Below are 27,594 nucleotides of genomic sequence, written 5' to 3'. Positions count from 1 at the left end.
TCCGCGATACTCTACGCGAGCTAGGAATTGAGGTAATGGAATGGCCGCCTCATTCGCCTGATTTAAACCCTATTGAGAACCTATGGGCGCTCTTGAAGGCTAAAATCTATGAGTTACGGCCGGATCTTATTGATATGCGTAATAATAGCGCGTCCTACGCTATTCTAGTGGAGACAGCACAGATAGCATGGGAAGAACTAGAAATACAGCACCTAACGCATCTATCTGAGACGATGCCGCACCGGGTGGAAGCTATTATTGAGAGCCAGGGCTGGTATACGCCCTACTAGATAGAAATTCATGGAGTTTTAGGCCGGCAGAATATTAGGTAATAAGGGGGGGTGGGTCTAGGGGGGTGTTAATACTTTTGCTGTGTCACTGTAACACGATGCCACCTGTGTGCTGGATCATCCCGGTGGTTCTGCTCCTGTGCGGGTGCCACTCTAGGTCAAGGAGCGAGAACGAGTCGGATCGAGCGGCATCTCCGGTAAGATGAAAGGGGCAGTGGGTCGGGCTGAAGGCCAAGGCGCAGGGGTCGGTGGGGGCCAGAGTGTAAGAAAGGGGGCGGCGATGAGTGCAAGATAGAGGCGTTGAGGGGAGGGAAAAGAGGGAGAGAGAGGGACAAGCGGGGCAGGTCGGGTCTATTATGTCGAGGCGACGGAGGGAGCGGTGACAAGACAGTGTATTGAGGCACTAGGCCGGTCTAGTAAATAACAGGTCCCAATATTACACTTCCAATCTAAACCTCATAATACAACAAGATAATTATACATAGAAGAAAACGTACAAAGGTCTCGCATTTCAACTCCAAAAGAACCATAAAATCAAATAAAATCAAACGCTGCATATAAAATGAAACCCTGAGCATAGGTTTCGCCATCTCTGAGGAGCTGAGATCGATTCGAAGCCCAAGGAACCCACTCAACTGCCGTCTTTCAAACAGGGTTGCTCAAAAAGCTAGGCTTCTGGCTCACTTGATACACCAACTTATCAGTCCAAAAGTGGGACAGTACAGCCTGAACAGCTGGAACAGGTCCATAAATAGTACCTGCCACAGGGAATATAATGCGGTCAAGAAGACAACCACGGTCCCAACTATTTCGGAATGAAAATCCGGCATCAACGACTCCTGCATCCATCATATCCATAGAGCGGGTGTTCACGCATAAATAGTGCCAGTAGTCATATACAAACATGCAGATATTCATCATGACAAAGGAGCAGACACGCAGAAGTGCAGTGAACTGGAATGCCCAATCTAGATCTGGGTGGATTTGGTTTGGCGGCGTAAGTGCGGAATAGATCGATGAAATAATCAATATTATAGTCAGAAAGCACGGAAGGAAGTGGGCCTCCCAAAGAAGGTGTGCTAATGCCCACTGCTTTCCGCGGAAGAAAAGTCGCCAATTAGGGCGCGAAAGGTTGCCAAAACTTTTTCGAATGGCGAATCCCGTATCTAGAGCACCCCACATATGGCGTAGAGCCTGAAGATAGCGGGCAGCGAGGATATCCGTAGTCCTTCGCCAGCCAAGATTCCCGTCGCTCGAGATGTTGCATTGGCTGGCTGCACTGTATACTGCTCGCGTGATGATATCGCCATTCGTGCCGAAGTAGCACTTGAGTAGCATATGCATGTCCTCGCCAATGGCGGTAGCATCACTATCCCAGCCACCAACCATCTTTGCCAATTGCAAGGGTATAGTATATACCGAGGTTGGAATCATAATCGGGGAACTGGGGTACATCGCCGAGACGCCAGCAAATCCCCACATCAGATCCGCACAACGGACCAAAATTGGTGTTTTAGACGAGTTTCGATCGAAGATGATGGGACAACAATAGAAAGACCGCTCGGAGCTGGCGATATTATCGAAGTGAAGGCGTCGGATCTCACAAAAATAATCCTGCAGTAGGTGTGTATCGGCTACCAATTCTTTCATCAGCGGGTCTGAAAACGTGTCGGATAACGGGGCTTTTTTCATAAAATACCGTCAATAACCGTGATCAATGTATACATCATACCGTCCTCTTCATCCCTTGCGTGTGTGTTGAGGATATGCCGGGCTGCAAATGCAACATTGGAGCTCTTGCCAGCGATTTCCCCTGGCAATCCGGCTGGATGGAAAGTAACTCGGACATGAGCAAAAGCCGTCTCAAATGTCGAGATCAACTCGGCTGCCTTCGTAGCTGCTTCCATTTCCTTTTGTTCCATGGCTAGGTAGATCTAGGTTGGGGTAAGTACGGGTCTCTCTCAATCATCTTTCAAAGATTCAAATGCAACGGACTTCATATTGGCTGGATGCCCTTGGATGGCTAGCCAAGACATGAAGGGTGGTTCTGAGCGTGTCGATATCCTCCTTGTAGTTTGGAAGAATAATTGCGTGAATGACCTCTTCACCACCGAGAAAGGATTTCGACTCCTCTTGGGACGAATTCACCCGAAGAACATCTAGCGCAAGATCGCCTCCCAAGACCTGTTCACCGTCCTCCAGCAGCTTGGAACCCGTTACCGAACGCCGCTGCAGCACCTTCTTTGACTCCTTTGATATGTATAGCAACGAAAAAAAGAGAGACGTATTGCGAAACCGAAGGCATTGAGATGAACGAAGATCGAGAGACCCATGAATATCTTTTGAGGCAGCGGAAGCGAACCCGGTCTGCTCCCTGAAGGGTGTACGTGACCTGGTGGTGGTGGGCCATGATACTGAGGGTGATTCTGGAGACGAAGAAAATACCCAACGTCAGTAAATGCCAGAAGGGAAAGCGACAGCAAAGCAATGATGCTAAAGCCTGGCACACAACGGGAGGCCCATTGAAGCATTTTCACCAGAGGCTCGAGACGTGCCCGGGAATAAACTATTCTAGCGGGCTGAAGATGTGTTGAGAAAACGAATGATAGATGTGGGAGTTCTATAGGAGCATCACAAAAGAATCCAGAATCTTCAGGAGAAATATTGTAGCCTATTGGGTATAAGGATTAAAGAAAAATACCCCGTAGCAACATGTGCCAATGGCTCCAATTGCCGTGCTTAGCTGCGATCCACCGAATCCCTATTTCAGAATCCTGGTAGCCCCACCCCGTTACTGTGCAAAGGGGTCGAGCTTACGACGCACCAAACCCTGTATTGCATGTACAAAAATGGGGACCATGTGGAGTGGAAAGAAAACGCGCCTTCGTTTTTACAGTTTGTTGGACCCCGTCTCCGTAGTTTGTCCAATGCGAGGGGTCTACAAGATACTATTCGTAAAATATAAGTATTTTTGCCGAAGTTACAATACTGATATGAACCTATAACCTATTGGAAATTTCCAGTGGGCTAGTGATGTTAAATACCGGAATTGGCCCACTCATTGCGAAATCCTTGAAATGTCCATCTGTCTTCCTTCACGTGGGCGATGAACGCAATTGCAATATAGGGTCGCGGTCCATTACCGACCCGCGTTTAATTTCACGCTTTTTACCCGGTATTTCCATTTCCAGTAAGTATGTGCGTTTCCTAAAATACCATTATGGAATATGCGTTGTAATAAAAGTCGGATAAATGAAATTAGCGAATACGCCGGGACCTTGCATTGGCAAAAAACTTAGTGCGGCAGAGGTCTTCCTCTATCGTATTGGTAGTCTAATGAAAAAGCTAGCAGCAAGTCAACGTATTCACAGTCTTTCCTGGTGGGCAAGTTCATGGTGGCGCACCTTTCCCCGCAGCACTCGACATCAAGATGAATAAACAGTATACGGCATGATAATCGCTTCCATCTGGCGGATGGCATCATAGCTGTGGACTTCCTAGCTATATTTAACATTTCGACCTCAGTACGGCTGGAAATCTAGCGATGGGGCTCTTGGTGTGACCTAGGTTTTTCGGATCTGTTACTGCCACTATCCTAGTCCCTAGTGCCTTCTTGGCCATTGATTTTTCTGGAGTTGGTATCGAACTTCACCGGACATGGTCACTGCGACCCCGGGATCACTTTAGCCGACTTTGGTTTGAAGTGATTATTCTTGCTGCCTGGAACAGAAATTGTGATGTTCAACTGCCTTCAGCTCCACCCACGCTTTAGCGTGCACAGACCCCGATCTATATAGCCCGTGTGGAGCGGTCTGGTAGGGGCAATCGGCAGCAGCAGGATTAATGAATGGGTTATAGAGACTATGTCTGTAGAAGCTAAAGTGTATCCTCTAGGAACCGATCCTCCATGTGACAGGCATGCTCAGGGGAGCGCTACCGTGACTTATATCCGGATTAGAATTGCCAGGTAATTCCAGAGATGTATCCACCCTCTGCAAATGTTCAACCTACAATCTAATTATAACCTACGTCATTCATGTGGCAGTGATTTAATTTGTGCCCTCCTACCTGAGTAAGTGCTCTGAAGAGAGACCTAGGCAGCGTTTTTGTCTCACTTTTCTTTTCTTTTTTTCTTTCTATTTCTGAAGATAATGTATAGGTGCTTGCACTGAGTTTCGACTCTGTCTTACACGCGATCGCAAGCCAGATCCATACTAGATATGATGCAACACTTCGGAAAATGCTTGCCCTACGTCGCAATTTTTATGATAAATTCCATGGATACTCTAATATTTCTTTCCCATGATCCACCGGAGGCTCCATCCACGTGCGATAGTTGGAACGGCTCATTGGTTTAGCGGGGCCCTTCTTTGTATGGAGGGTTTGCGGCGTTTCCCCACAAATTTTACTCCGTCATCAGCCGGAAGGCTTTGTGATCCATGATTCGATATCTGGTTTTGTGGAGTTTTGGTGGAGGAAACCGCTTAAGTCGGCATAAGAGCGGGGCCAGGCCCCACATGTCAGCTCTGTTTGGTGGGGTTAGGTAAGCCTAAGCCTTTTTGGAAAATCGGGTACAACAAATGCCCACGTGGTCAAGGTCCGTTGCTACCTCTATAATCGGCAACCATGGCCAACCTCCGGGAAAATACCGGGGTAATTTCGGAATTAGCAGCAGCATATCACGCATTCTGGAGTCCGTCTTATCAAAACTTACCTAACCCATCGGTTTCATCCATGGTTAATCAGGACTCATTTCGCGGATTCTATATTATATAGCGGGCGGTTATCTACAGTGACAGTCATGTGGTCCCGAGGACTCCCAGTTCTGTCTCAGATGAATCATGTTCAGCTTATTACCCGCCTGCCTCCAGGTCAGTGCACCACTTATGGTGAAGCATTTATGAGGCTAGCTACCTTCTATTCAAAGCTTCGGGCTTCCTTTACAAACTTGAAATCTGTGAAACCTGCTCACAATAAAATATTATGTCCACATACACCCGATTTCAGCGTAATATATAGCAATGGGTTTTCCTGTGATAAATACTATCACTGAGTATCAAGGGTATCAAGGGTATCAAGGGTATCAAGGGTATTAAGGTTCTTAATCATTTTTAGCAGGATTTGTTCTGAGCTAGCTCTTGCTGTATTTATATTCAAAAGAGCATCTAGCTAATCGCTCCTTGATCCTGAACTCCCTTAGTGTCGATAACTTAATGTATCAACGGTGATAATATCTACACCTTCACGGACGAGTATACGCTATATATAGTTTCGCAACTTACGAGGCCAATCTAGTGTACCTATATATCGGACTTTAAGGCTAAGCCTATAAGCTACCTATACGTATTGACGAACATCGGCGAGCTACTTATCTATAAATCTATTAAAATCTATATTCCCTATTACTATGCGAAAGTCTGCGGATATATAGTAGCTGTTTTGAGCGCTATAGTTTGAGTTTTAGGGGAAGTCGTTTTCGTAAAAGGTTAAGAGTTCTAAGAGCGGAGCATCGTAGAAATATCCCTAAAGGTGCTTCTTTCTAAGATATAATAGAATAGTATGTTTCTAGTAGTAACGATTATGATCGGACCTTATACGATCGCTAATCTATTAAAATAGGTAAGGAAGCTAGCTTCCCGAAGAGGCTTAAGCTATAGAATTAGCTAAGACTATACTCGCTCTAGGTTAGCGTCAAAGTTTATTAGTAGTATAAGGCTTTATATTAGATTATTAAGAAATACGCTTAAAAGCTTATTCTTATATAGATATACTTTATATAGTAAAGTTTCTAGTATATAGTTATATTTTTGAATTATTCGTAATAGAGGATTAATATAGAGATCCTAAAGGTTACTTACTCGCGATAAGATCTTAGGACTTAGCCTAACTAAAAGCTTATTTTTAGTAGGGAAAAGGGTCATTTTAATACTTATATAGCCTAAAGAGATCGCGGATTATAATAGGATATAATATCTATAGTTATAATATAAATAATAGGTGATAGGGATTATATTATATCCCTAATATAAGAATACCGAGAATTCGTTCTTAAGGATATTAAAGAACTTAAGGGAAGCACCCTTATACTCTCAAAAGAAAGCATTATTAGCCTATTAAGTATAGTAGAGAAGCTTAAAGATATCGCTAAATTAACTAAAGAAATTAGTTATATTTAGTATTCCACACGACGGCAAGCGGGGCGCCAGAAACGGCCCCCATTAGCCCGTCGCTCTGCCGCCTCCGACCGCCTACCAATTTCCGCCCTGCCCCTGCCCCTTCTAGCCTGGCGTCCCCTGCGGTCCCCCTATCGGACTTAGCGCGGCACTGGCCGCTTTTACCGTCCGGCTCCTCCGCCTTCCCTCTATAAAACACCGCTCGCCCTCGTCCCTAAGTCTCCCACGCACTTTCACCTCTCTTGCCCACCCTTACCTCTCTTTCCTTCTCTCTCGCCCCCCATCGACTCCCGCGCTTGGGCCTTTCAACCTGATGCACTGCCCCTTTCATTTCACCGAAGATGCCGCTCGATCCGCCGCCCAGGCTGTTCCAGCCGGCGCTGGCGGTGGCACGCTCTAGTCGCCCAGGGACAGAGGTCCTGGGATCATGATCCAGCCTTCAGCTGGTCGCCTGCTATCCCATATTCATTTTTCCAAGAGAGACGAGCAGAGGTTACATGCGACGAAACTGGCCGAATCGCCCTCGCTTGGAGCTCTTTGTCGAGCGTCTGCTGTTCCCGTTTTCGCCGACCTCCTTCGCCATCGCAAAGCCCCCGGCTACCATCCTCAAGCCCGGACACCCCGGTCTGTCGGCCCTGTCGTCCCCGTCTGAGGTTACATTGCACAGCCCTGGCGTGGCGATCCTCGGGTTGCCTACTCACGAATGCCTTTGCGCCCCGCTGGGTACATCGTCAGTCTCCACGCTCAACACCGCGTCGAGACAAGGAGCCTTCGATACCACACCTCGATGTTATGATGAGCCAATAGCGGAAATGCCGCACATGCGCCTGACCCTTTTATTGCATCATGCGGCCAGTGCTAACCACTACGAGACCCGACGATCACACCGACTCCAAGCGAAGCGAGGAAGGCTTGAGGACTAGCGTGGTCTTGAAGGTGGCGTGATCTATGGCCAGAACTATAGCCCTTGGTGATTTGAGCTAGTTTCAGTCGCGTCTTTGAGGCCGTGACCTGGGTTGCAGGAGTTGATTGGGACTTTCTGGACTGGGCCAAAGGCAGGATTGGCCTCGCAGGCAATCATAAAGGTATAAAAAGAGTGCAATGCCTCTCGAATGGCAACACTAAAATTCACTCGCTCCAAGTTCTCCCCTCTGCTCCCTCCCCTCCCAGCCCTCAGCTCCCCTCTCCCTCCTCCTTTCCTCCTGCTATCTGCCCTGTCTATGAGTTCTACTCATCGCCACACCCCGAAACCTTTCGGCCCCCTCTTGCGCACAATATGTCAAGCGCTACTTATCGCCTGGAGACCTTTCGGTCTTGGAATCCTATTCAGGAGAAAGCGCAGCCTTCGTGGAAGCCTCTCGACACCTGTCGCTACCCAAGTCCTGTCTCGATCATGACCACGCCATCTCCATCCAACCCTAGGGAGCCTCTTTTAGAGAACCAGAAGATTTATTCTCCTAGACCTCAGCGGCATCCCCTTCCTGTTCGTCCGCCGGCGGAGGTTTGCTTACATGGCGGTCTACAACCGGAGACACAAATCGCTCGAAGCGAACCGGAGGTTTCGGGGCGACCGTCATCCGTTATTGCAGGAGACATTGAGACATTCAACTTGGAGGAAATCCTACACGTGCAAGATTTACCAAGCTCTGGCAACGTTCATCATACACCGATTTTCGATGATATTGGTCGTGATTCTGAATACCAACTCCCCAGCTTTGAATCCGGCGACCCAGGGTTCGATTTCACTGCCGGTCAGCACTTTCAAGTTGGACCTCCTGAGAGCCCCATCCAGACTGGAGATCTTCCAGATGATGTATCAATTGATCCGGCCATTTTGGACAATTATCGTTTCCCGGATGTTGAGGAGATCCAAGCGGTAGAGCCTACGCCTCATGTTGCAGTCGGGCCAGCCAGACCATCAGCTGGTAAATCTCGATTTTTCGTTAAAGATGCCTGTCACCATAACAAAAACAGACCACACGGCTCGCAGAGGACAGTGAAATCTGGTCGGCAGTCCTCCAGAATCAACAAATTAGCAGTTGTCGTGAAAAGTCAACCCAAGGTTGAGACTGATCGATTCGCTGAAGGGCTTGGCTGCAAGAACGTTTCGTTTTCCACGGTTCGTGCTCAATTCTCTGAACTCTCAGTCGATGACCGACTACAGTTCCTGTCCTGGCTGTTTGAGAGTGCCTTGTATCATTGCGCTCCGGTGACAAGCGCAAAGGACACATCTACGTCAAGATGCATTTTGAAACATGAAAAAGACGTGGCGCCTACGCTTAGCAACTCAAGCACGAGCGGCAAAATGGGCGATACAGAGTACATATGTCCCTCCAGGAAAGGCCTTCCATATTCTGTGGAAGAGGATCGCCTACTGGTGATGCTTAGAGAAGAACAAAAACTTGCCTGGTCAGAAGTGACCAAGCGGTTTGCTCAAAAGTTCCCCGGGAGGAATCAAAGCTCCATACAGGTGTACTGGAGCACGACACTGAGCAAACGACTATCTTTAGCGAAAAACTCCTAGGAAAAGCCATCGATTTGCTGATGTAGCTCAGGAAGTTTGTTTTTTCACACGTAGACTCCCAAAACTTGGAACATTCAACATGGGAGATTTCTATATTTGCTTTGTGATTGTCTTCTACCTTACTTGAAAAATGGCCATTCTTCCAGGAAGATCTAGTTTTCAAAAGCAACACAGCCGCTTGAGTTCACAAAGCTGGGTACAGTAGAAGTTGGCTCACATCGCCCAACCCTGTTATGAAAGAACCCCATACGCAAAGGATTGGCAGCCTTGTAGCCACTCTGAGCTCCAGGAGTGCTCCAGGTGAGCTCCAGGAGTGCTCCAGGAGAGCTCCAGGAGTGCTCCAGATGAGCTTCAGGAGCTCCAGGTTAGCTCCAGGTTGCTGCAGGAGTATACTTCCAGCTCACGGGCAAATTCCGGTCCACAGTTCTTTCGAACAGCGGTCAAGAGTGACGTGATGTGTGTCCTCTTGAACATATCCGGCGAAATAACAGGATCGTTCAACATCTTGTCGACTCGGTCTTTTGTCCTGAGACTGAGAACCTGATTGGGATACAAATCTGCTCGCTTGGTTTAGGATAGTTAATAATTGAAATAGTATAGATCAATTACAACCGAGAATATGGCTAAACAACTCATGAAAAAGGTTGAGGTCCCAGTATTTGTGCTCTGCGTACATATCTTGAGTTGATTGCAAACGCTCTTGTTGACCTTAACCGCGTGAAGCCCAAATACACGGGCTCGTTGAGATCTTGTAATGCCAAAAATTCTCCTAGACCCCCGTTGACCTGCTCAGACCTATAATCACATCAATGGACGTTGGGCACGCTCCAGCACCCCGCGCTCCGGTTCTGCGCGAGCCGAAGCTGTTCAACAACAGGGCGCATGACTGCACGATTGTTCTTTTGGGCTAATGTGACCTTTTCGAGTTCAACAAATCTACGGAAACGACTAGTGCGATCCACGTAGAGAAAATGAATCTTGCAAGCCTGACTGTGCGGAAGATGTTCAGGTTGGGCAACCTCTGCACAGGAATCTACGGGTAGCTGGTCAAGCGGGAAGCGGGTTTGAACGTTTGCATGCGCTGTTAGCTTCAAAATAGATCGCAGTTAACATACAGGGGTGTCGTTGAACTAAATCTGTTTGCCTCGTCCTGACTAGTGGTTCCTTCGTGTTCACCAATGCCAGCCTGACAGGCAAGCTTCTTGCCAATGGGTTTCCCAGACTCAACATCATCCACCGGTGAATTCTCACATATCTCCGGTACAGAGGATGATTTGATAGAAATGAACACTTTCCTAGTGCGACGACATCTCGCTTGCGATCAGTTGAAGCCTTATCGCCTCGGTGCGTCTTAATGTCACCCCGTGTAAATACTCTAGATCTAGCATCCTTATAGCCAGTATAATGTAGAATGCTATTTTGAGTTGCTCGGTTGTTGACCATACCATCTAGCTCCCGCTCTAAGAGAAAATGCCTGCCATGGTCTGTAGAGGAAGTTCAACTATTGTTGAAGATCCGAGAAGAAGAATCAAATTTTGCTTGGCCGGAAGTGACGCAACGCTTTTCACAGCGGGCGTTTTGAGCGAAGAGTGGAAAGTGGAACCTTGCGAGTGATGGATGTCATTGAGAGACTGATCCTCTACGCAATAACTGACATGTCACTGGCAGTCTAGGCGCCATGAAACATTGATTCCTTAGATATACAATAGAATGATCATTTTTGGAACGCGAACTAGATAGCTTTGCCACCTTGTATAAAAATTCAAAGGTAATTAGACTTCGACTGTGTGTCAGGCTGCTTGTGGTAGTTTTGATGTACTCTCAGCCCGCCCGCTTTTTTGAATCTCTTTCTACACAGGCCAATATCACATACATGAGGCAAGTTCAAGTAATCTGAGACCTGCTCATTAGGTCCTTCGGGAATTTCTCCTGATGAAATCTAAACAAAAAAATTTATTAGACCATCCTGAAGGATTTGAAGATTGAAGCCTTGGAACAAACATCTAGAAAAGCAGAACATTTCGCTTTGGGGGTTTCTCCAGTCTTCTCTAACGTCTCTTGGAGATGATCTCGAGATGGCTTGAAATATTTTGTGACCATTGGAGATGATAGCCTTGCTGCCAACAGTAGAAATTCAGCTTCAACAAGAAAGTAAATGTGAAAAAAAAAGGCTTACAAGTCCCATTACTCCGATCAATTGGCTCTTCGTTAAGAAGCTCTGCAATCTTCTTAACCCTTCGAGGAGGCTCCCCGAGGCAAAGCGGTGAAATATGTGTCGAGGACGTCTGAGACATGAAGATTCGTCAACAGTACGTCCAAAAAATGGCAGGGCGGCTCTCATGTGGTTCTTTTGTACTTGGTGGCAATATTTGAGGAATGTACGTGAGGTGAGAGAAATATATAAATGACTATCTGGAGCTTGACATAATCCACTCCGGGAAACTCTTATAACTACCCAGGATAGATCCTGGCCAAGCTGTTCCACCAGGTGGGTATGGACTAATCACAAACCATGACTTGAGTTTCGTATCTATCGCATGTTCTTTATGGGGAGATATTACCTGTATTAGCACTCCGTCGGACCTCTGACGCACTTTCGCAGATCAATCCGTATTTAATTGAATACAATTTAAAAAGCGAAATGTAACATTACAGCTAACCATGTCCTGATTTCTCCCCCGTCTCTCCCCCGTCTCTCTATGACACTCTTCCGGTGATCTTCAGCTACTCTGACATTACTCGTCGGGGGGTGGGAAGAGGGTAGCTCTTACAACCTTCTGACACTTGTGGATGACAGTGATTGCGGTTGCAATTGTCGAGTGCTGTAGCTTACACTGGTGCATCGCATGATTATTCAGGCATCTTCGACTGACAACGCTGACCATGAATAGGAAGGAACGTCTTCCTCCTCCTCTTCTTCTTCTTCTTCGGGGCTCGAATTCAGCAATCTGCGCATAGTTGGAAATTTATTTGCTCATGTTTATTTGGCCGAAACATTACTGGGACCACACAGGATCGCTTAGTGAGTCAGTAGCTTGATGTACTTGAACTGTGCTTTAGATTAAAGGGGCAAACGGACCGTGGTAATCTTATCCGTATGTGTTAAGACGTGCTTCCCGAAAAGGAAGGAAATTTGTCGCTTATGCCCCACCTAAGCGGCGGTCACGCGAACTGATTACATAAACGGCCTTATGTCTGCGGAACCCCTCTCATTAGCTTCAGCCCCCATAAATGCAATGGCGGACTTGCGCACACTGTCACCACCAGGCCGCTCTTCTCGAAAGTCTCGCAGAGTCACATTTGATCCAGATCCTCGCTATACTCTCATAGAAAGAACCAGCGTCAAAAAGCATTTCACCATGGCATCACAATTCTACCAGAGTCTCACCGCAGAGAAGGTGACTGACGACATGCTGGCCGAAGCTGCGCATCTTTTCGACGAAAATTATGGAATTTGGGGGCCGCAGTCCCATAATCCGGGTGAGACAACACGATTCTACTTCCGTGGACATCTCTAATTTTCCCTGGCAGGTAATCCCGTTAAGCTGAGTGTGCGAAGATTGCGAGAACAATACCTTCTCCCACGCACCGACCAGAGCGAGAGTCTTTATATCCGAGTGACCGTTGATGGCGGTCTTGTTGGAAATGCATTTGCTTGTCGCTGGATGTGCAAGAGTCAGACTGTTTGTTGGATCACTCAATTAGTGGTCGACCAGCATCACCGCGGAAAAGGACTTGCAAGTGGTCTTCTGCGAACACTCAGGCAAGATTCTGATGACATGTACGGCATTATGAGCTCACACCCAGCTGCATGCCTGGCTGCCGCCAAAGCTTTCGGGAGTAAGTCTCACTCGGAAGTTAGATTGTTTAATTCTCATTTTGAGTAGAAAACATCGAAAAAGTGGATCTTGACTTCATTAGCAAGAATGCCAGTGAAGTCATGTCGAATTCACCAATCCCTTATATCCGTGATGCTGAGCTTTGTGGAACTATATTCGGTGCCGATGATTCAAATGGGATTGTTTCCGGCGTGAACACTAATTTCTTTGTGGACCACACCGAGCCATTAGAGGCGTTGGCCATAGTTGAGGGTGAATGGCAGTGGCCACTGGGTAAGCTGCCAGATGGTCATGAATATCTTCTCATATTACCAGCAAAACCGCGGCGTTCACGGTCGAGGTCGGCTGACGTTCATCGCTAATCAAGTTGGCTTATTCTGCCTGCAGCCGCGCGAAATATATTTCCGATCCGGTCACTTGATATCTCTAGTAAAAACCACGCGACAACTATATTTTTGCTATAGCTAAATGACAATCTATCCATCTTCACTCAAGTTTTCATATCGAGAGACGAAAGTTATTGATTATTCGCGGATGCTGGCTGCTCCTTCTGGACTATGCGCCGTACCCTGGAGTACCTGATCATAAATATAGGTCCCCACTCCCGGAATCAAAAATTGCCGATATCTCCTCCGAGATATTGCCGTTGCCCTGCGGAGCTTCTCAAAGCTATCAGTTGTATTTCCAAGGGCATTCAAGGCATTCGATATAGCATGATATGCGACGCAACAAGTAAAAACCTCCTCCTCTAGTGGATTGTAAAATTTGTTCCATGCCAGAACATCTGACCATCTTCGCACTGCATCCTGTGCGGACACTGACAAACGTGCGAAGGCAATCAGAGTCCTCACGTGTCCCAAGCGATCCACAATGTCAATCTCGCCCAAGTTGCCATAAATAGCTAATAACTCCGTGACACCATCGCTCGCCTCGCGGTAATGCCGTTGCCTAATCTGAGCTTCAACAAACGAAAGAAGCAGTCGCCGGTACCCTCTAAGATGTTGACGGGATGATCTCCTCAATTGTTCAATAGCCACCTCTACCATCTCGACCGCACGAGGGAGAAATGAATTGCCCGGCTCCTCTGAGTAGTCTAACTCACAATAGAGATCGGCAAGATTGGATTTGATAAGAAAAGTCTTCGTATCACGTAGCCCAGGAGATTCAAGACAAGTCTCGAAACAACGTTTAGCTTCCATGAACCGGCCCTGCCCTCGCAGGATTCGACCTATGCAAGATATTTGATCCCATAACAACTGCTCCTGTTTACCTGGAATATCTTGAAATGGTAACCATTTCTTGATCTGTTCGTGGGCTGACGAAAAGTTAAATTGATAGACATAATTGGATGCCTGTGAAATAAAGAGCGCCGCGACATGGGGGCCAGCTGAATTGTCTTGAAAGCCTGATAAACAGGCTTCAATAATTTGCTGAGAGCCCTTGATGTTGCCCGCCAGGCGCAGTACCACGCTCTGACGAAAAGTCACTTCGGCCTTCAATCGAAGGGAGTGGCAGTTTCTGGCAAGGTGCTGTGCCATGTCAAGGATGGATTCGCGGCCGCTTTTTTTCCAGCATTTCGTATCAGGAACCTTGCTGTTCAGCAAGTCGCGTTCTGCAGATGGCATCGGTCGGGTGAGATCAGCCAAATTGCGGCTGGGGGCCATGATCAGCAGCTCGCCGGTGACTGGGGCGGGCAAGTTGCTGGGCGCGCATGGGGGTAACGCTTTTCGTCTATGAGACTTGCCGAAACAAGAATGTTTGTATCTGTAAATTCTGTGACATATTTCACACTGCTGAGGAAATCGGATTCGACGAATGACAGGCCCGCTGTCCGTCATCGTTCGTTTGAAAGAAAAGGTTGGTCAGTGAGGTGTTGGGCGATGGACGCCTTTGGAATTCGGACCGGGAAAATGTTTCCCCAAGCACTTGGCTCTGCTTTCTCCACATCTGATAGGTGGGGCCATGAACTTTACCTAGATAGGCAAGAATTATGTCGCAGTACTAGATTAGTTACACCAAGGTCTAATCTTTTGCCCTTAGCCGTAATACTGGTAAAAAAAAATAGATCACCCCCCTTCTTTCCAAATCTGGCTAGGTTCATCATTCACCTAGACTGGCGATGAGTTCACGCGGCTGCACGCCACGCATTTTTTCTATTGGACCTTGTTTCGAGCGAAGTTATTATTGCAGGGCTCCCTTCCCCATATCGTGAACAATTTGAAATCATTCTATCTTCTCGACAGCATGCTTGTGCCTTACACATTGACCCCTTAGGTGGCGCTCGTGCATGGGACCTTTCCCATTGGGTAGTAATATCTACAGGGTCATAAATAGGAAGCTGTGACCCTGTCGTCTGGAGTACTTTGTTTATCCTCCGCAAATCTCTTTGGTTAAACATACACAAGCCGCTGAACCGGTTCATTGAAAGATCTCGAAACTTCTTGCTACTCCTTGTTTTCGCGCTGCGATATACATCCAATCTCTATTATTTCTTCAGACATCAATCTTCCACAATCGCTTTAAAGGTTCAATCATAGCGGGTAATACATCATGCACAATCGAAAATATCGGAATATTTTCCCTGGTTAGTGAAGTAGTGTGCGCTTCGTCACTTTTATTGACCGAAAGCTAGGCTTTCTCCAACATCCAGAGACATATCCCCACTGGGACCCTGCTCAATTCCATAATACCCCCTCCAATCCAGCGAGGTATCCTCAGCCTAGTCACCAGCCTCAGTACTCAGTGCCCAGCGGATGGCCATGTTCACAATACGGTTCAAATGAGAGTTCTATTCCACCAGGCTATGATCCCAATTCATCAAGGGAACATCAATCTGGATATCAACATCCACATCTTCACAGGTAAGACGGCGTGTCTTGTATTCCACTCTTTACGCTGCGATGAGGCTTAGCCCTAAGCGACTCATGATTACCCCAAAGCTTACGATCACGAAATTACAGACAATACTCTTTCAGTAAATCTGCCAGAACACCGATTGAGTATCCAATAGGATCCAGTGGTCTAGTATACCCCTATCTGCCATCTCCAAATCCCGAATTCGTGTTCAACCAAAACCCCCATCTTGTCAACTATCCGTCTCAAATTTCCGTCTATCAACAACTTCGATGTGAGCCGAAAGCTGCGAAACAAAACAGCATTTTGCCTTGTACGACATCATCCAAACCTCCCCAAGGAGTACGTCGCAAAACCCCACCGAAGGGGGAACTAATAGCGCACAAGAGGCACAAGAGGTACCGAAGCCTACCAGAGATTTGACCTTTCACTTTGATTAAGCAACTAAGAAAATACCCTTTCATATAGAGACATAGGTCCCACGACTCCCGGATCTGTATACACGAAGGATCGTGCACCTGCCAATACATCGCCTAAGCAACAGCAACCACCTGAGGCGGATACTAAAGTCGCGAAGGCATCACTTCCGGTCCATAAAGTCACGATTTTGCAGAATGTGAAGGAGCGCTACAAGGCGGTGTTTGAAAGTTTGTCCGGGAGGGAGGCCTCGGGGCTATTAGGAGGATGGATGAAAGATATGAATGACGGTGTATCTGTGGCCTTTGACCCCCCTGATTGTTGGCCGGAGACAGAACCGTTTGACCTCCCCGAGTATCTGGAAGAAGAAGCCCCTGGAGTTATAATCAAAGTTCTCCTCCATCTGGTTTGCGGTAAACACTGCCGAAAGGTTACAAAGCAGAAGCTCGATCAGCTTCGCAACACGATGGGAGGTCTTGACATTCAACAAGAAAAGAAGTCAGAATTGGAAAAGGTTATGGATTTGCACAAGGCAGCAGTATGAAGAGTCAAGGGTTCAAATGCTTTGCAAACCCCCCAGGGCTACTCATTTCCTCCTTATGGACGATCTCACCCTTTCAAACGATTTCACATCTTCCGCTTGTCTCACCTAGTACGAGATATTCCATGAACAGCAGGATCACGCAGATTGGCAATAAATCCAGTTCTTCAGTTACTCCTGTTTGCTTCAGGTCTATTTTGTCAACCCTCACATGCATCGATATTCTTGTTTTCTTGAAATCCTCCTATCTCGCTTCTTGTCAGCGTCCAAAGCCCGTGCTAAGCCGCTCTTTGTCGTTATTATTGATAGTCTTTTCTTATGCGTCTTGGGTGTATCTCGATCGATTTTGTTTCTTCGTCCGCAACTTCGTTGGGCTGACAGCACCACGATAGGTGCAAAAAGGATATAGGAGGAACGGGACTCGGAGAAAGGAACAAGGCATCTCTTGAGATGTTAAGCGCTTCTTAAGTCAGCAAGGTCTGCTCCGTACTGCCTCATGCGTTCTGGCATGCTCGGTATCAGTAGCTATATTTTGAGATGTGTGAATAAGGAGGAAGCTGTTTTACCATTCAATCTAGCAAGCCATCACTACCTTTCACGTCGCGTCATCATCAGGCATATGTGAGATAGCGTGTTGTGGTGAGGATGATCTGCTTAGAACATAAACCAAATCGTAGTTGTTTAGGTAGGTAGAGACTGTCGTGGGTGTGTGGGTGTGTGGGTGTGTGAGAGTGTGTGGAAGTGCGAAGGAGGAAAATTGGGAAGGGAGAGGAGGGCCGCTGGCTCTCTGCCTTCCGGCAAGGCCGATTTGTCTTTCTGCGCTGCTCTCCATCCTCAACTATCACACTTCCTAAGTTTCAGACTTTCTTTTCACACATTCGGCCTTTGTGCTATTCTACAGCAGGTTTTGTCTATCTCCAGCATAAAACCCGAAAGCTCCCGCTTTACTCCCAAGTAAAGCAGCAGCGTTCACAGAAGGCCCTTCGAAGGTGAGAGCTCCCTTGACGCTGCCATTATGACTGGCCCCCTAACAATATATTCAGAAACTAGGACTTCCAATGACAGGATCGATCTATCTTGCTTCGCCATTCTTCACCGTGTTTCGCATTACCACAGGGTCGAGCTCGTTGTCCTGACAAAATCCCCACGACCTAGGCCCTTCATTTTTATAAGTGGTCAACAGTGCAATGTTGCTTGCTTCAACCTCTTTGCATTCTTCAACAAAGGGCTCTCATTTATATCTTGTGGCATTTACTGGCTTGCTTATATTAGCACCGAAGGCCTCTGACAAGCCTCGCTACTTCTCCTTGTCCTCCTGACGAAGCTGTGTTTATCGTCATCGGATCACTGAGTCGAATCAGCTTTAAATAGTCTGAAAAAAGGAATAAGAAGCCAGCATTTGGTAGATCTTCAAACAGACTCAAATGTAGCATCTCAGGAGTACACACCAAGATGTTCGGACCTTCGTGGAAAGATGACCTTCCATATCACCGGTCGCTCATGGGTATCGTGACCCAGCTTTTCCCCTAGCACGGATATATTTCTCATGCAGAATATATGTTGACTCACAACACACTAGATTAAGTCAACTTCGGAGATATAACTCTATGTCATATTATATAGTTGGTAACAAAAATGCGACCCATTTGCCTAGCGGTGAAATCACCTGGTTTTATAACGACGGTCAATGCAAGGGGTTTGATGACTCAGGTCAGCGGTCAGGTGAGCTTTGCGAGATTAATAAACGGAAGTGGAACCTCAATCTTCCTTTCACACCGACGATTTCCAGACGGGACTTTCCAATGCCTTCTAAGAGGGTCATACTGCGACTCCGCGAAAGTGAATTTCCAGACATTGAACCCTCGGAGATTGTGGCATGTGTGCAGGCGCTCCTGACATCCATGAAACGCTCTGCTGAGGAGACACATCAAGGGATGCATTTTTGGCACTTCCACCCCTCAACCGGGAAAGCAGATGCGAGGTTTCATATCATCATCGACATCGATAAAGTCGATCATTCAGGCCCTATCAAGGAGGTACCTCACGATATCTATCGTGTCATAAAAACCGAAAATGAGATGTGAGCTAATATGTCGTCCTTGTGAAATGTGAAGAGCATAAACTGATAACTAGTCACAGACAGATAGCTAGTTATCGCCGCGAAGCAGTGCGGGATTATCTTTTGCGCACGATCCGCTCCTACTCTGATGCTTTTTATCCCTGGGGGCAGTGCCCGGATTGATTGTTACCTATAGGAGTAATTGTGTAATGGACACCACCCCAGGAGGTGGCTCGCATGGTATCATCACTTTCAAGATTGAAAAGGGGCAGGATAACTTTTTGCTGGAGCTCTGCCCAGTATTCTGATTACTATTACCTTTTGAGGCAGAATATGGCGACCGACATCAAACCTAGCAAATAAGAAGGCTCAAATTTGGTTACGGAAAGCGCTAGGAAACAATTTAAAGCACCCAGCGAAAAAAATTTTGATATCTGTTTCTTCATTCTCGCAGTAGAATCTGGATGTCCTGATCGAAACCTACATAACATGATCCTGCACCGGCTTTGTGCAACTGCTTTTTTGGGTTTATCCTGGTAGATTCAACAAGAAAATTTTACCTAGTTACAGTACACGACGCTTATGCGCCAATTTCCGACGAGTTGTCTTCGGACCTCCCTATACTTCAAGGTTCTCAAGTTGTTTGCGAAGAAGGCGGGGGTGGAGGCGGGAGCGCTAGTGATTGCGGGACGCTACGCGTTTGCTAGCTAGTCACATTAAACACCAGCCCCGGGCGATATACGGCGATGTTGTCATCAAGGTCAGAACACCCCTCTTTAATAGCTGAGTCATGCGCACATCTTGTCATCATATGTATTGTTGAGTGGTCTTAACATATCTTTTTCAAGGTCTTTGGGGAAAAGGTCAATGCCCTAGAGCATGAGAACGCGTATACGAGCTTATGCGATGTGAAGTCCGCTCATGTCCGCATAAGTCTGACTGGTGCTGGGAGGACCCGAAGGACAAGAAACATTACAAACTCAGGACCCCATATCTACAGTAGAACGGCTCATCGACTATGTCGATGACGGTGGCATCCTAGACGGTCATGGCGATGTTCCCAGTGATATTCGTCGAGATCTTACCTTGGAAAGCCAAACAGGAAGAAAGCCAAAAAAAGTTGATGTGTCAACAGCGGGACTTATGTATCCTCCGACAATTGTCAATGTTTTACCAGCACAAAATGGTAGTACGCCCCGTGATTACCTCATCCCTACCTAAGCCCTCATCTGAGGGGCGGCTGATAATCGCTGGGTCTCGTGAAACAGCTGTGAGAGAATATTGCAAATGGCTGGAGTCACGCGCCACTGAAGAAACCTATAAGGCGGATTTCCGTAGAATTTACCAGGTGACTTTGGAGAATCACCTAGATCTTGAACTGATCCTCGAGGACCCCGACTTTGGCTTCTTCGTTCAGCAAGGAATTCGGATTGGGACTGCTCGTCGCTTCCTACATGACATAAGCGAATGGGCCGAGGCGATGAAATCAAACGCACCTTGTGACCTGACTGCTGAATAAACTCTCAACGGTGCCGAATGGACTTGATGTCTGTTCACTTTCCAGTACCCTAAGTGTGGCTGGCTCCACAGAGGGTTCGTGGCATCATCATATTTCTTTGGATCCAGGTATACTGTACATCTTTTTGCGTGTTATGTAGTTACAGCACTGTGGCTTGATTTTGAGGTTATTTGTTTGTTAGAGAAACTAGGTGGTACGATCGGAACTCGGATAGTTTGTGTTGGTGGAAATCTCGCAGTTGAGGGTTCTGTTCTTGAGCTTACTGTCGAGCTGTCTTCTTGGTCCAGCCAGCCCGAGAAAGATCACGCTGGATGCTGGATGACGATGGAAATATATTGAATTCGTCCCATAGGAAATTAGCCATCTCGTCGACATACATGCCGGGTCTTTCAGCGAGGCGGTCACAAAGGGCGTCCAGCATCACAGGAGTGACGCTTGAGAGATAGTGGGGGGATTGGGACTGCCAAATAACCGCATCTTCTTGCGTATGTTAGTGATAGAACGCTCACTACACTTTGCAAGCTTGGCCATTTGTGACGTGGTGAGTCTGTTCTTGCTGCATATCATGTGTAAAATCATCTTACGCTGCTAGGTATTCAGGTTTCGTGCCATCTTGTAACGGTATAGGGGTTAATTCTTGTCAAAATTAGGACGCTTGAGTTAGGAAGATGACACAAGAAGTGGTTATTTTTAGATACGTAATAATACATAGCATTACAGGTTTCGTCTGTTTGGATTTCACCGCTCAAAACCAAAACATGATCTAAAGTATGGAACTACCCCAGCGTGATGATCTTGCCCACCACAGCTCCTAGGATCGTCTTGGACGACATGCCACGCAATTTCCGCAGTCGAAAAGCTAGTGGGACATGCATTAACCGAATTAGGATTAGTGCCATCTGAGTAGGGTGCTGAGAAAGAAAGCGTATGTGTCTAGGGGGGTAAACTGTTTTCGAATTCTGTATTCTTACACTAGGCCCCCATTTCTGCCCCGCTGCACGAACAAGTCCCTCCATCTCTCCCTCCACCTCTCCCTCCACCTTAGATGATCTATCGAGTGATAAACCGACAACCGTGCACGAGTTGAAACTTGAGGGTACTAATGGTATATATAGCCTTATGGATAGCCAACTTAAATGTAGTATGAAAAGTTCTTCAGGCACCTTCCCGACGAGATACTTGAAATCTTTCCAGCACTCATCGATCTACTGTAAACAAAGACGTTTTCTTAGAGGTATTCATTCGGATTTTCAGTCCTTCTCTTCAAATGCCATTCATTTAACTTTTAAATTAGATGTGTTCGTTACGGTATGCGACATTCAATGGTGCGAATGGCTGTGGGTGCACCTCCTATATTGGGATCCTGCGCTGCACTCTTGCCCAAGAGCGTCCAGATCAAGCCTTTTGCACGGATGAGAACGGAAAACTGCGAGATCTTGAACGAAAATATCGCGCTCAAGACAAAGGATTCCCTGGCAAATGCCCAGCATGCCGTGGCATCACTCCTAGCAGCTCTTGGGATTCCGAATTTGGAGAATGATGGAAACGGTGGAATTTCATCGGCGTTGTGCGTATGACTGTGAAAAGCCTCATCGCAATATTGCTATTCTGATTTTGGACCATTAAGTTAGTGGCAGAATGTGTTAGTCTCTGTCATCGTTGAAGACTCAAGCTCATTTCTGTTACTCGAGCATGTACCTGATGAGAATTTTACACAAGCCTGCGATCATACATTCAAAACACGACCGACATTGCTCTAGAATGTAGCATCTAGCGGAACTTGTGTGAGTCCTTAGCCTCAAACACGAACCATAGACTTAGACAGATTGAGTTCGTGTCTTGCCCACCTCAAATAATAAAAGACAACTTGAATGGCTTCTCACATTGGCTTCCAGTAGTTGCTGCATAGTTGTGAAGTATTGATAGTGAATAACGAGAAGACATCGTCTGTCGTGGACCGCCAGTCTCGATTCCCCCCCATCTGAGTCTCGTCTTTTTAACCGTAACACTTATGCCCAGAACCAAATATTCGTATTCGTCACTACCATTTAAGGGGTTTCATGGCTGGGGTATGATTGATTTCAAGCCTTGTCCATTCGGCGAGGACGGTGATGAGCCTCTTTTAAGATTCCAGCACTGCATGATTTGAGGAACTCTCAGTCGGCGACGGCTAAAATGACACGCCGTACAGATCCTATTAAAGATGTTTGTGTAGTGTCGTGTCGCTGCACTGGGTGTGAAATGGAGCTTGAGACGTAACAGGGGCTACCTGCCAGGACGATGTTGAATGTGCAAGGTCGATGAAGAATGCAATGCGAAAGATGAAAGCTTCAAAGCGAGTTTCATAGATCTAAAGGGTAAGTTGGGTGTGTGAGGAAGTGAACTTGTCGGCTCGAGGAAAGGGAGAGAATTGGCATCGGCTATTCGTCCGCCTTCGGTTAGGCCGATTTGTGTAGTCTTCACTGCTCTCCGTCCTCAACCATCTCGCTTCCTCCACCCCAGACCACTTTCTCACGCTCTTGAGCTTGAATATGTTATGCCCAGAGCATTTGGTGCCCACTGTGCACGATATTTGAATCTTGCGGTTGTGCTCCGCATCAAAGTGATGGTGTTCGCAGAAGGTCGTGGAAGGTGACAGCCCCCTTCACAGCAACGTCATGGTTGGGACATTACTATGGAGGCACCCACAACCAACAACAATTTTTTTCAGACTGTAAGTTCATTGGTCTGGTGTGCACGCTCTTATGCGTCGAAGTCACGGATCGACATCCGAGAAGAGGCCCTAACGAATGATTACGTGGGATCAGCATCTCGGCGGCAAGGCTCTGCGGTGCCAGCGTTTAGGGGTTCTGGACCGCCCCAGGTAAATCACTCAATCACTAACCTGCTTGATCTTGCTGGTCTCATGGTCCATCAGTCGGGGTCTCGACTTCAAAGTACATGTGTCTCTTCGGGGCGCTGTATACCGTCCGCTTCACTTTCTGTAATTGGTAAACACTGCTATGGACGGTATATTCTTCCTGGCCAAGGAACAGTGATTGTCATCAAGGGCAACAACCAAAGCAGGGCTCAGGTATATCTGGAGGATCGTCCTATTTGAAATCTCAGAGCCTCTAATAGAGTGTATATGTTGCAAATATCCAACTTTGGATTAACCATCGGTTGGCAAATGTGAGGAACTAGGAAGGCAGATGCTTACGGTACGGGAATGCAATTCAAGCTCAATATTATACGAACGTTTGTGCAACTTCTAAGTCACGATAAGTAACCCTGATTAAATCATAGCGATGTAAAACATACATTCAAAAGAGCGGAAAATTATAAGGGAAAGATAACGTGAGTCGAAAAGAGGGGAACCGCGACAAACACTTGGGCTGACATTAAATTTGCACCGTTTTCAAATCGTAATATGAATGAAAGGTTATTTGCATGAAAAATTTTCCGTAGTATACTGCTGGATTCACTAGCAGGCACTTCTTTAGTATTGCGAAGAACTGAACGAATCGCAGGACTCAAAGTGATACAGATGTTTGGAGGGTAGATACTTTGCCTAATGGGGTTTCTGCGCATATATGCGCAGAAACCCCATTAGGCAAAGTATCATGATCGATTAAAATTGTCGCACTAATCAAATGACCTCAGCTCACGGCCCTCCGATCTAGACATAGCCTGGTTCCAGGCTAACCAATAGTAGAACCCCGCGACCCCCCCCCCCCCAAACGAAAATGAGACACCCTTGCCGCTTGGTGTGATTGTGCAGCAGACTGCATCGGCCGTCACATGTGTGCATCGTTCCGCTCTAAATGAGGGCACAACGGCACCTTATATTCGCCGGTGCCGCATTGGGACTTTTTGATTTCCATTTTCCTCCGTTCCCGGGGCAATGCAACGGTCATGTCTCAGACTCAGCGTGCGTTCCAATTTGACGGCCCCGACAAAGACTACATATCTTTTCTTGAGACTCGTCTTTTGGCTGCATTGAATCAAGGAATTAGCCCGACCGTTAACAGCTCAGCGATCCCGCTGCCTGGTGCTTTCGCGTTAACATCATCAGATTCGCTGCCCAGCATTTCTGAAAACACCTCTGATTCTGAACATAACACTTTTACAACTGACTCTCTAGATCCTCAGCCGGGTGATTGTGATTCTGTGCTCCAAGCTTCTCATCCAACTGCTCCTAGTCGTCCTCGGCCGACCACTCAAGATCATCTCAAATTTTTTTACTATGACCCGATTAAAGGCCGTGACATCGACATGTCTAGTGAAGATATCTCCACATTGCCATCCTTCAGACAGATATCGATTGTTGAGCCCCAAGGCATGAAGGAGCTCAGGCATTTCATCGAAGAAATTACAGAGAATGCGCGTTGGGGGAAACGGAAGACAGAACTCGGATTGACCCGTCCAGAGGTCAACAAAGATACGATTGAAGCTCTATGTGGTCGGTCGTTGGCTTCACACCTGCGAGAAGCGCCAAATTCGTACCCGGACAATTGTCCATCAGAAAGAACGGCCTTGGTTCTGCGCGGGTGCGACTACGGTGCATTAGCAATGGAAAGAAAAATACAAGGAAACTTACTCCTTCACATTGCAAAATATCAACAGCTCATATTTGTATCATTATGTGTCGTCATGCTTGAGACTGGAACCCCTATTGATATTGTGGATTGGATGATGCGCCATTTTGTCAGTGACAGTAGCTCAGAGAGTCTTCGACGACTTCGATATGGGAGTATTTGGGTTAATCGCTGCATATCCAAGTTGTTGGATCAGAACTGGGGATTCCGAAGCTGGGAGCTTTTCCTCCTCTGTTGGTATTGCCGTCTAGAGTAGCTACCAGGGGCTGACTTTCTTAAGTTCCTCGAACCGTTCAACAATACGGAAGATTTGCGAACACAAAATACAGCTATGAAGTCTTTGCGACAGATACGGGGAATTCCGAGCCAACACTTCCCTTCACTGATAATGGGTTTATTCCATATTGCATTCCTTGTTTCATCAAAATGATCGCCGGCGATGAATTACAGTATGTTGACCACATGAATGCAGGAAACTGGCTAAATGGAACAGACTAGTCGATATTTGCAATATTTTGGGCTATAGCATTTTACACGTTTCTCCGATTTACGAAAACTACTTCAATAACGCCCCCCTGGACTTCGATCCCTTCATACACGCATATAGCGTACCGGTGGTGAATTTCAACCCTTTCACAGATGCACATAACCGACCTATGGCGGACTTCGATCCATTAAATAGTGCTTTTTCGGGCGGCGCAGGCGACTCGTGATTCGAAGAGGGCGATTCGAAGAGGATGACTCGAAGAGAAGCGGTGGAATTAGCCTACCAGCCGATAGGGGAATGACGAGAATCGGGATAGTTGTGGAAAGTATCTGCAATAAGAAGGAAGCCGTAAAAAGAGATTGCAAGGTAAAATTCGACATATGATGATTAAACTGTCCGTATGCGATCAACTTAGATGTGTTAGTGAGGTCAAGAATTGACCAGTTTGACTACATACCTTGAGATAGGGGGTACCGCAAAAATGGCCGCGAGTCTTGGCACAACGGTAACCTTTCCATCGGTTCGTCTCATCACGCCATACTTGAAAGCTCCTCCTGGTTCGCTTCTCGCCGAGTCCGATATGTTGCAAATGGGAATAATATTGACAGGGGCAGGTAACTTCTCCCATTTGAAAGATGTGTGCCACATCCACACCGTGAATTTCCAACCCTTAAAAACCGAATTAGCGGGGTACCTATCACTACAATTTTCCAACCATACCTTAAGGCCAACTGCTTCGAGAAGAGGCTCGACGAAAGGGGAGACTTGTTCGTGATCGAATTTTAGATTTCCTTTCCCATCATCTTGAGACTCTAAGCTAGAGAGAGCTTTCGCAAGTTCGTCTAGCAGCTTTTTTGCTTTATCGCTTAGGGACGAGTCTGTCATACTGAGCCGCGTCAGTGCGCGATGGACACGACGAGTGACGTGTGTAAATTCTGGCGGAAAATTGTAAGCACTTGCACGTCGAGCCGAACAAAGCGATCAGAATACACAACTGAGTGTTCTTAAGCTTTCAGGCTGGAGAAGTTCAGAGTGACCGAGGCGGGGACAGTAAAGAAATTACAATCACCTGAAGATGATCGTGGGGTAGGCGGGCATTTTAGTCTGCCACGTGACTTTTGCTGCCCGTCGTCCGCGAGTCCTCGTCAAAGTCGCAACCCGATCAGTTGGCATGTTATTTGCATGCCAGGCATTTGTTCGCATCTCTAGCATGTAAAGTGAAGCAATATATATATATATATAATTGACACCCGTAGACTTTCTAAAATAATTTTCCTTGATCACAGGGGGCCAATAGGTATCCCACAGCATCGATGAAACATGCCTCGGGCTTGGGCAACCGCTTACGTGATCCATTGTTATCTGCGCGTTCGCCACCGAGTGGATCATCCACCCACTTTTTCGCGTCCTGACGCGTCCACCTATCTTTAACCGCCCACCATGCCACCAAATCGCCTCGAGACAGTTTTTCCAAGATAAACCGCTTCCCGCTCCATACAATGGCTCAATTGCCTCAACTCTGAGAATGATAAGAGCTGTTTTACCTCGTTCACACACACTCTTTGTCATATGACGACTTGATTCTTTTTGGCTTCGGTTCCAAACATACAGGTGTGTCTTCCAAAATTCAGATACGGATAATCAACTATGATGGAGCCTGGCCCTGCCACACAGCCTTCTTCCCGTGATCGTTTGCAGGTACGACCCCTTAGATATTCTCAATTTTGAACCACTTTGAGACAACTCCAAGATATACTCTCCCGCAACCAAGATGATTGGCACCCACAGATCGGCGACGAAAGATACCCCGATATGAAACAGAGAAGCTGGCACGCAACAACCTGCGAGACACGTCAAGACTGGGAAGATATTTTAGCGAGTACCTGCTGCAGCAAAATCTGATCGATCGCATGATATCGAGCAAAGAGATACGCGGACATCTTTGCCAATCTCTTTGCTCTATTGAACAGATATCAGCGCAAGGCCTTAATGTGCTTTCAACCAGAGACTATTCCGGATATACTAAGTGCGGCGTTTTCCGAGAAGGCAAGCTTAACCCTGGTGTGTATCAGTGTATCTGTGAATGCGACGCCAGGTGGAAGTGTTTCTCTGGGGTCATTGCTCCACGGCCCTGGCCAAAATCTTATCAGAGAAATATCCTCGCAGCTACGTGCATCACCTTTGTTCCGGGATGGGATTTCGTTGCATAAATTGTGGGATGCATTTGCGTCTGGATATGGTATTTTCCTCCGGAGTGTACAGTGCTATGGACGGCGAGCCCTTCTCCGCAAGGCCTCCCTACGATCGGATTTCGA

At 46.9% G+C, this 27,594-nt stretch overlaps 6 protein-coding genes across 6 annotated transcripts; 4 read left to right on the top strand and 2 right to left on the bottom strand.

Annotated features, from left to right (window-relative positions):
- Positions 1-935: 935 nt before the first annotated feature.
- Positions 936-2,700, bottom strand: N7498_007896 (uncharacterized protein; the record flags this gene model as incomplete). The annotated part of the gene is made up of 4 exons (XM_058454958.1): positions 936-1,948; positions 2,023-2,224; positions 2,286-2,540; positions 2,653-2,700. 4 exons carry the CDS (start codon positions 2,698-2,700, stop codon positions 936-938), a joined length of 1,518 nt encoding a protein of 505 aa, XP_058307207.1.
- A 4,260-nt stretch (positions 2,701-6,960) lies between these two features.
- On the top strand, positions 6,961-7,386 carry N7498_007895 (uncharacterized protein; the record flags this gene model as incomplete). The annotated part of the gene is made up of 1 exon (XM_058454957.1): positions 6,961-7,386. The coding sequence occupies one exon, from the start codon at positions 6,961-6,963 to the stop codon at positions 7,384-7,386; it is 426 nt and encodes a 141-aa protein (XP_058307206.1).
- A 353-nt stretch (positions 7,387-7,739) lies between these two features.
- On the top strand, positions 7,740-8,987 carry N7498_007894 (uncharacterized protein; the record flags this gene model as incomplete). Its single annotated transcript, XM_058454956.1, has 1 exon — positions 7,740-8,987. The coding sequence occupies one exon, from the start codon at positions 7,740-7,742 to the stop codon at positions 8,985-8,987; it is 1,248 nt and encodes a 415-aa protein (XP_058307205.1).
- Positions 8,988-12,346: 3,359 nt separating this feature from the next.
- On the top strand, positions 12,347-13,188 carry N7498_007893 (uncharacterized protein; the record flags this gene model as incomplete). Its single annotated transcript, XM_058454955.1, has 3 exons — positions 12,347-12,467; positions 12,519-12,827; positions 12,875-13,188. The coding sequence occupies 3 exons, from the start codon at positions 12,347-12,349 to the stop codon at positions 13,186-13,188; spliced, it is 744 nt and encodes a 247-aa protein (XP_058307204.1).
- Positions 13,189-15,605: 2,417 nt separating this feature from the next.
- N7498_007892 (uncharacterized protein) lies at positions 15,606-16,640 on the top strand (the record flags this gene model as incomplete). Its single annotated transcript, XM_058454954.1, has 3 exons — positions 15,606-15,687; positions 15,837-16,077; positions 16,148-16,640. 3 exons carry the CDS (start codon positions 15,606-15,608, stop codon positions 16,638-16,640), a joined length of 816 nt encoding a protein of 271 aa, XP_058307203.1.
- Positions 16,641-25,685: 9,045 nt separating this feature from the next.
- On the bottom strand, positions 25,686-26,164 carry N7498_007891 (uncharacterized protein; the record flags this gene model as incomplete). The annotated part of the gene is made up of 3 exons (XM_058454953.1): positions 25,686-25,689; positions 25,737-25,948; positions 26,000-26,164. 3 exons carry the CDS (start codon positions 26,162-26,164, stop codon positions 25,686-25,688), a joined length of 381 nt encoding a protein of 126 aa, XP_058307202.1.
- Positions 26,165-27,594: the final 1,430 nt, after the last annotated feature.

Source organism: Penicillium cinerascens (genome assembly GCF_028974065.1).
Source record: "Penicillium cinerascens strain IBT 15544 chromosome Unknown contig_9_segment0_segment0, whole genome shotgun sequence".
NCBI lineage: Eukaryota > Fungi > Ascomycota > Eurotiomycetes > Eurotiales > Aspergillaceae > Penicillium > Penicillium cinerascens.
The sequence above is the reverse complement of the archived record's forward strand: the minus strand, read 5'-3'. Positions and strand labels throughout refer to the sequence as shown.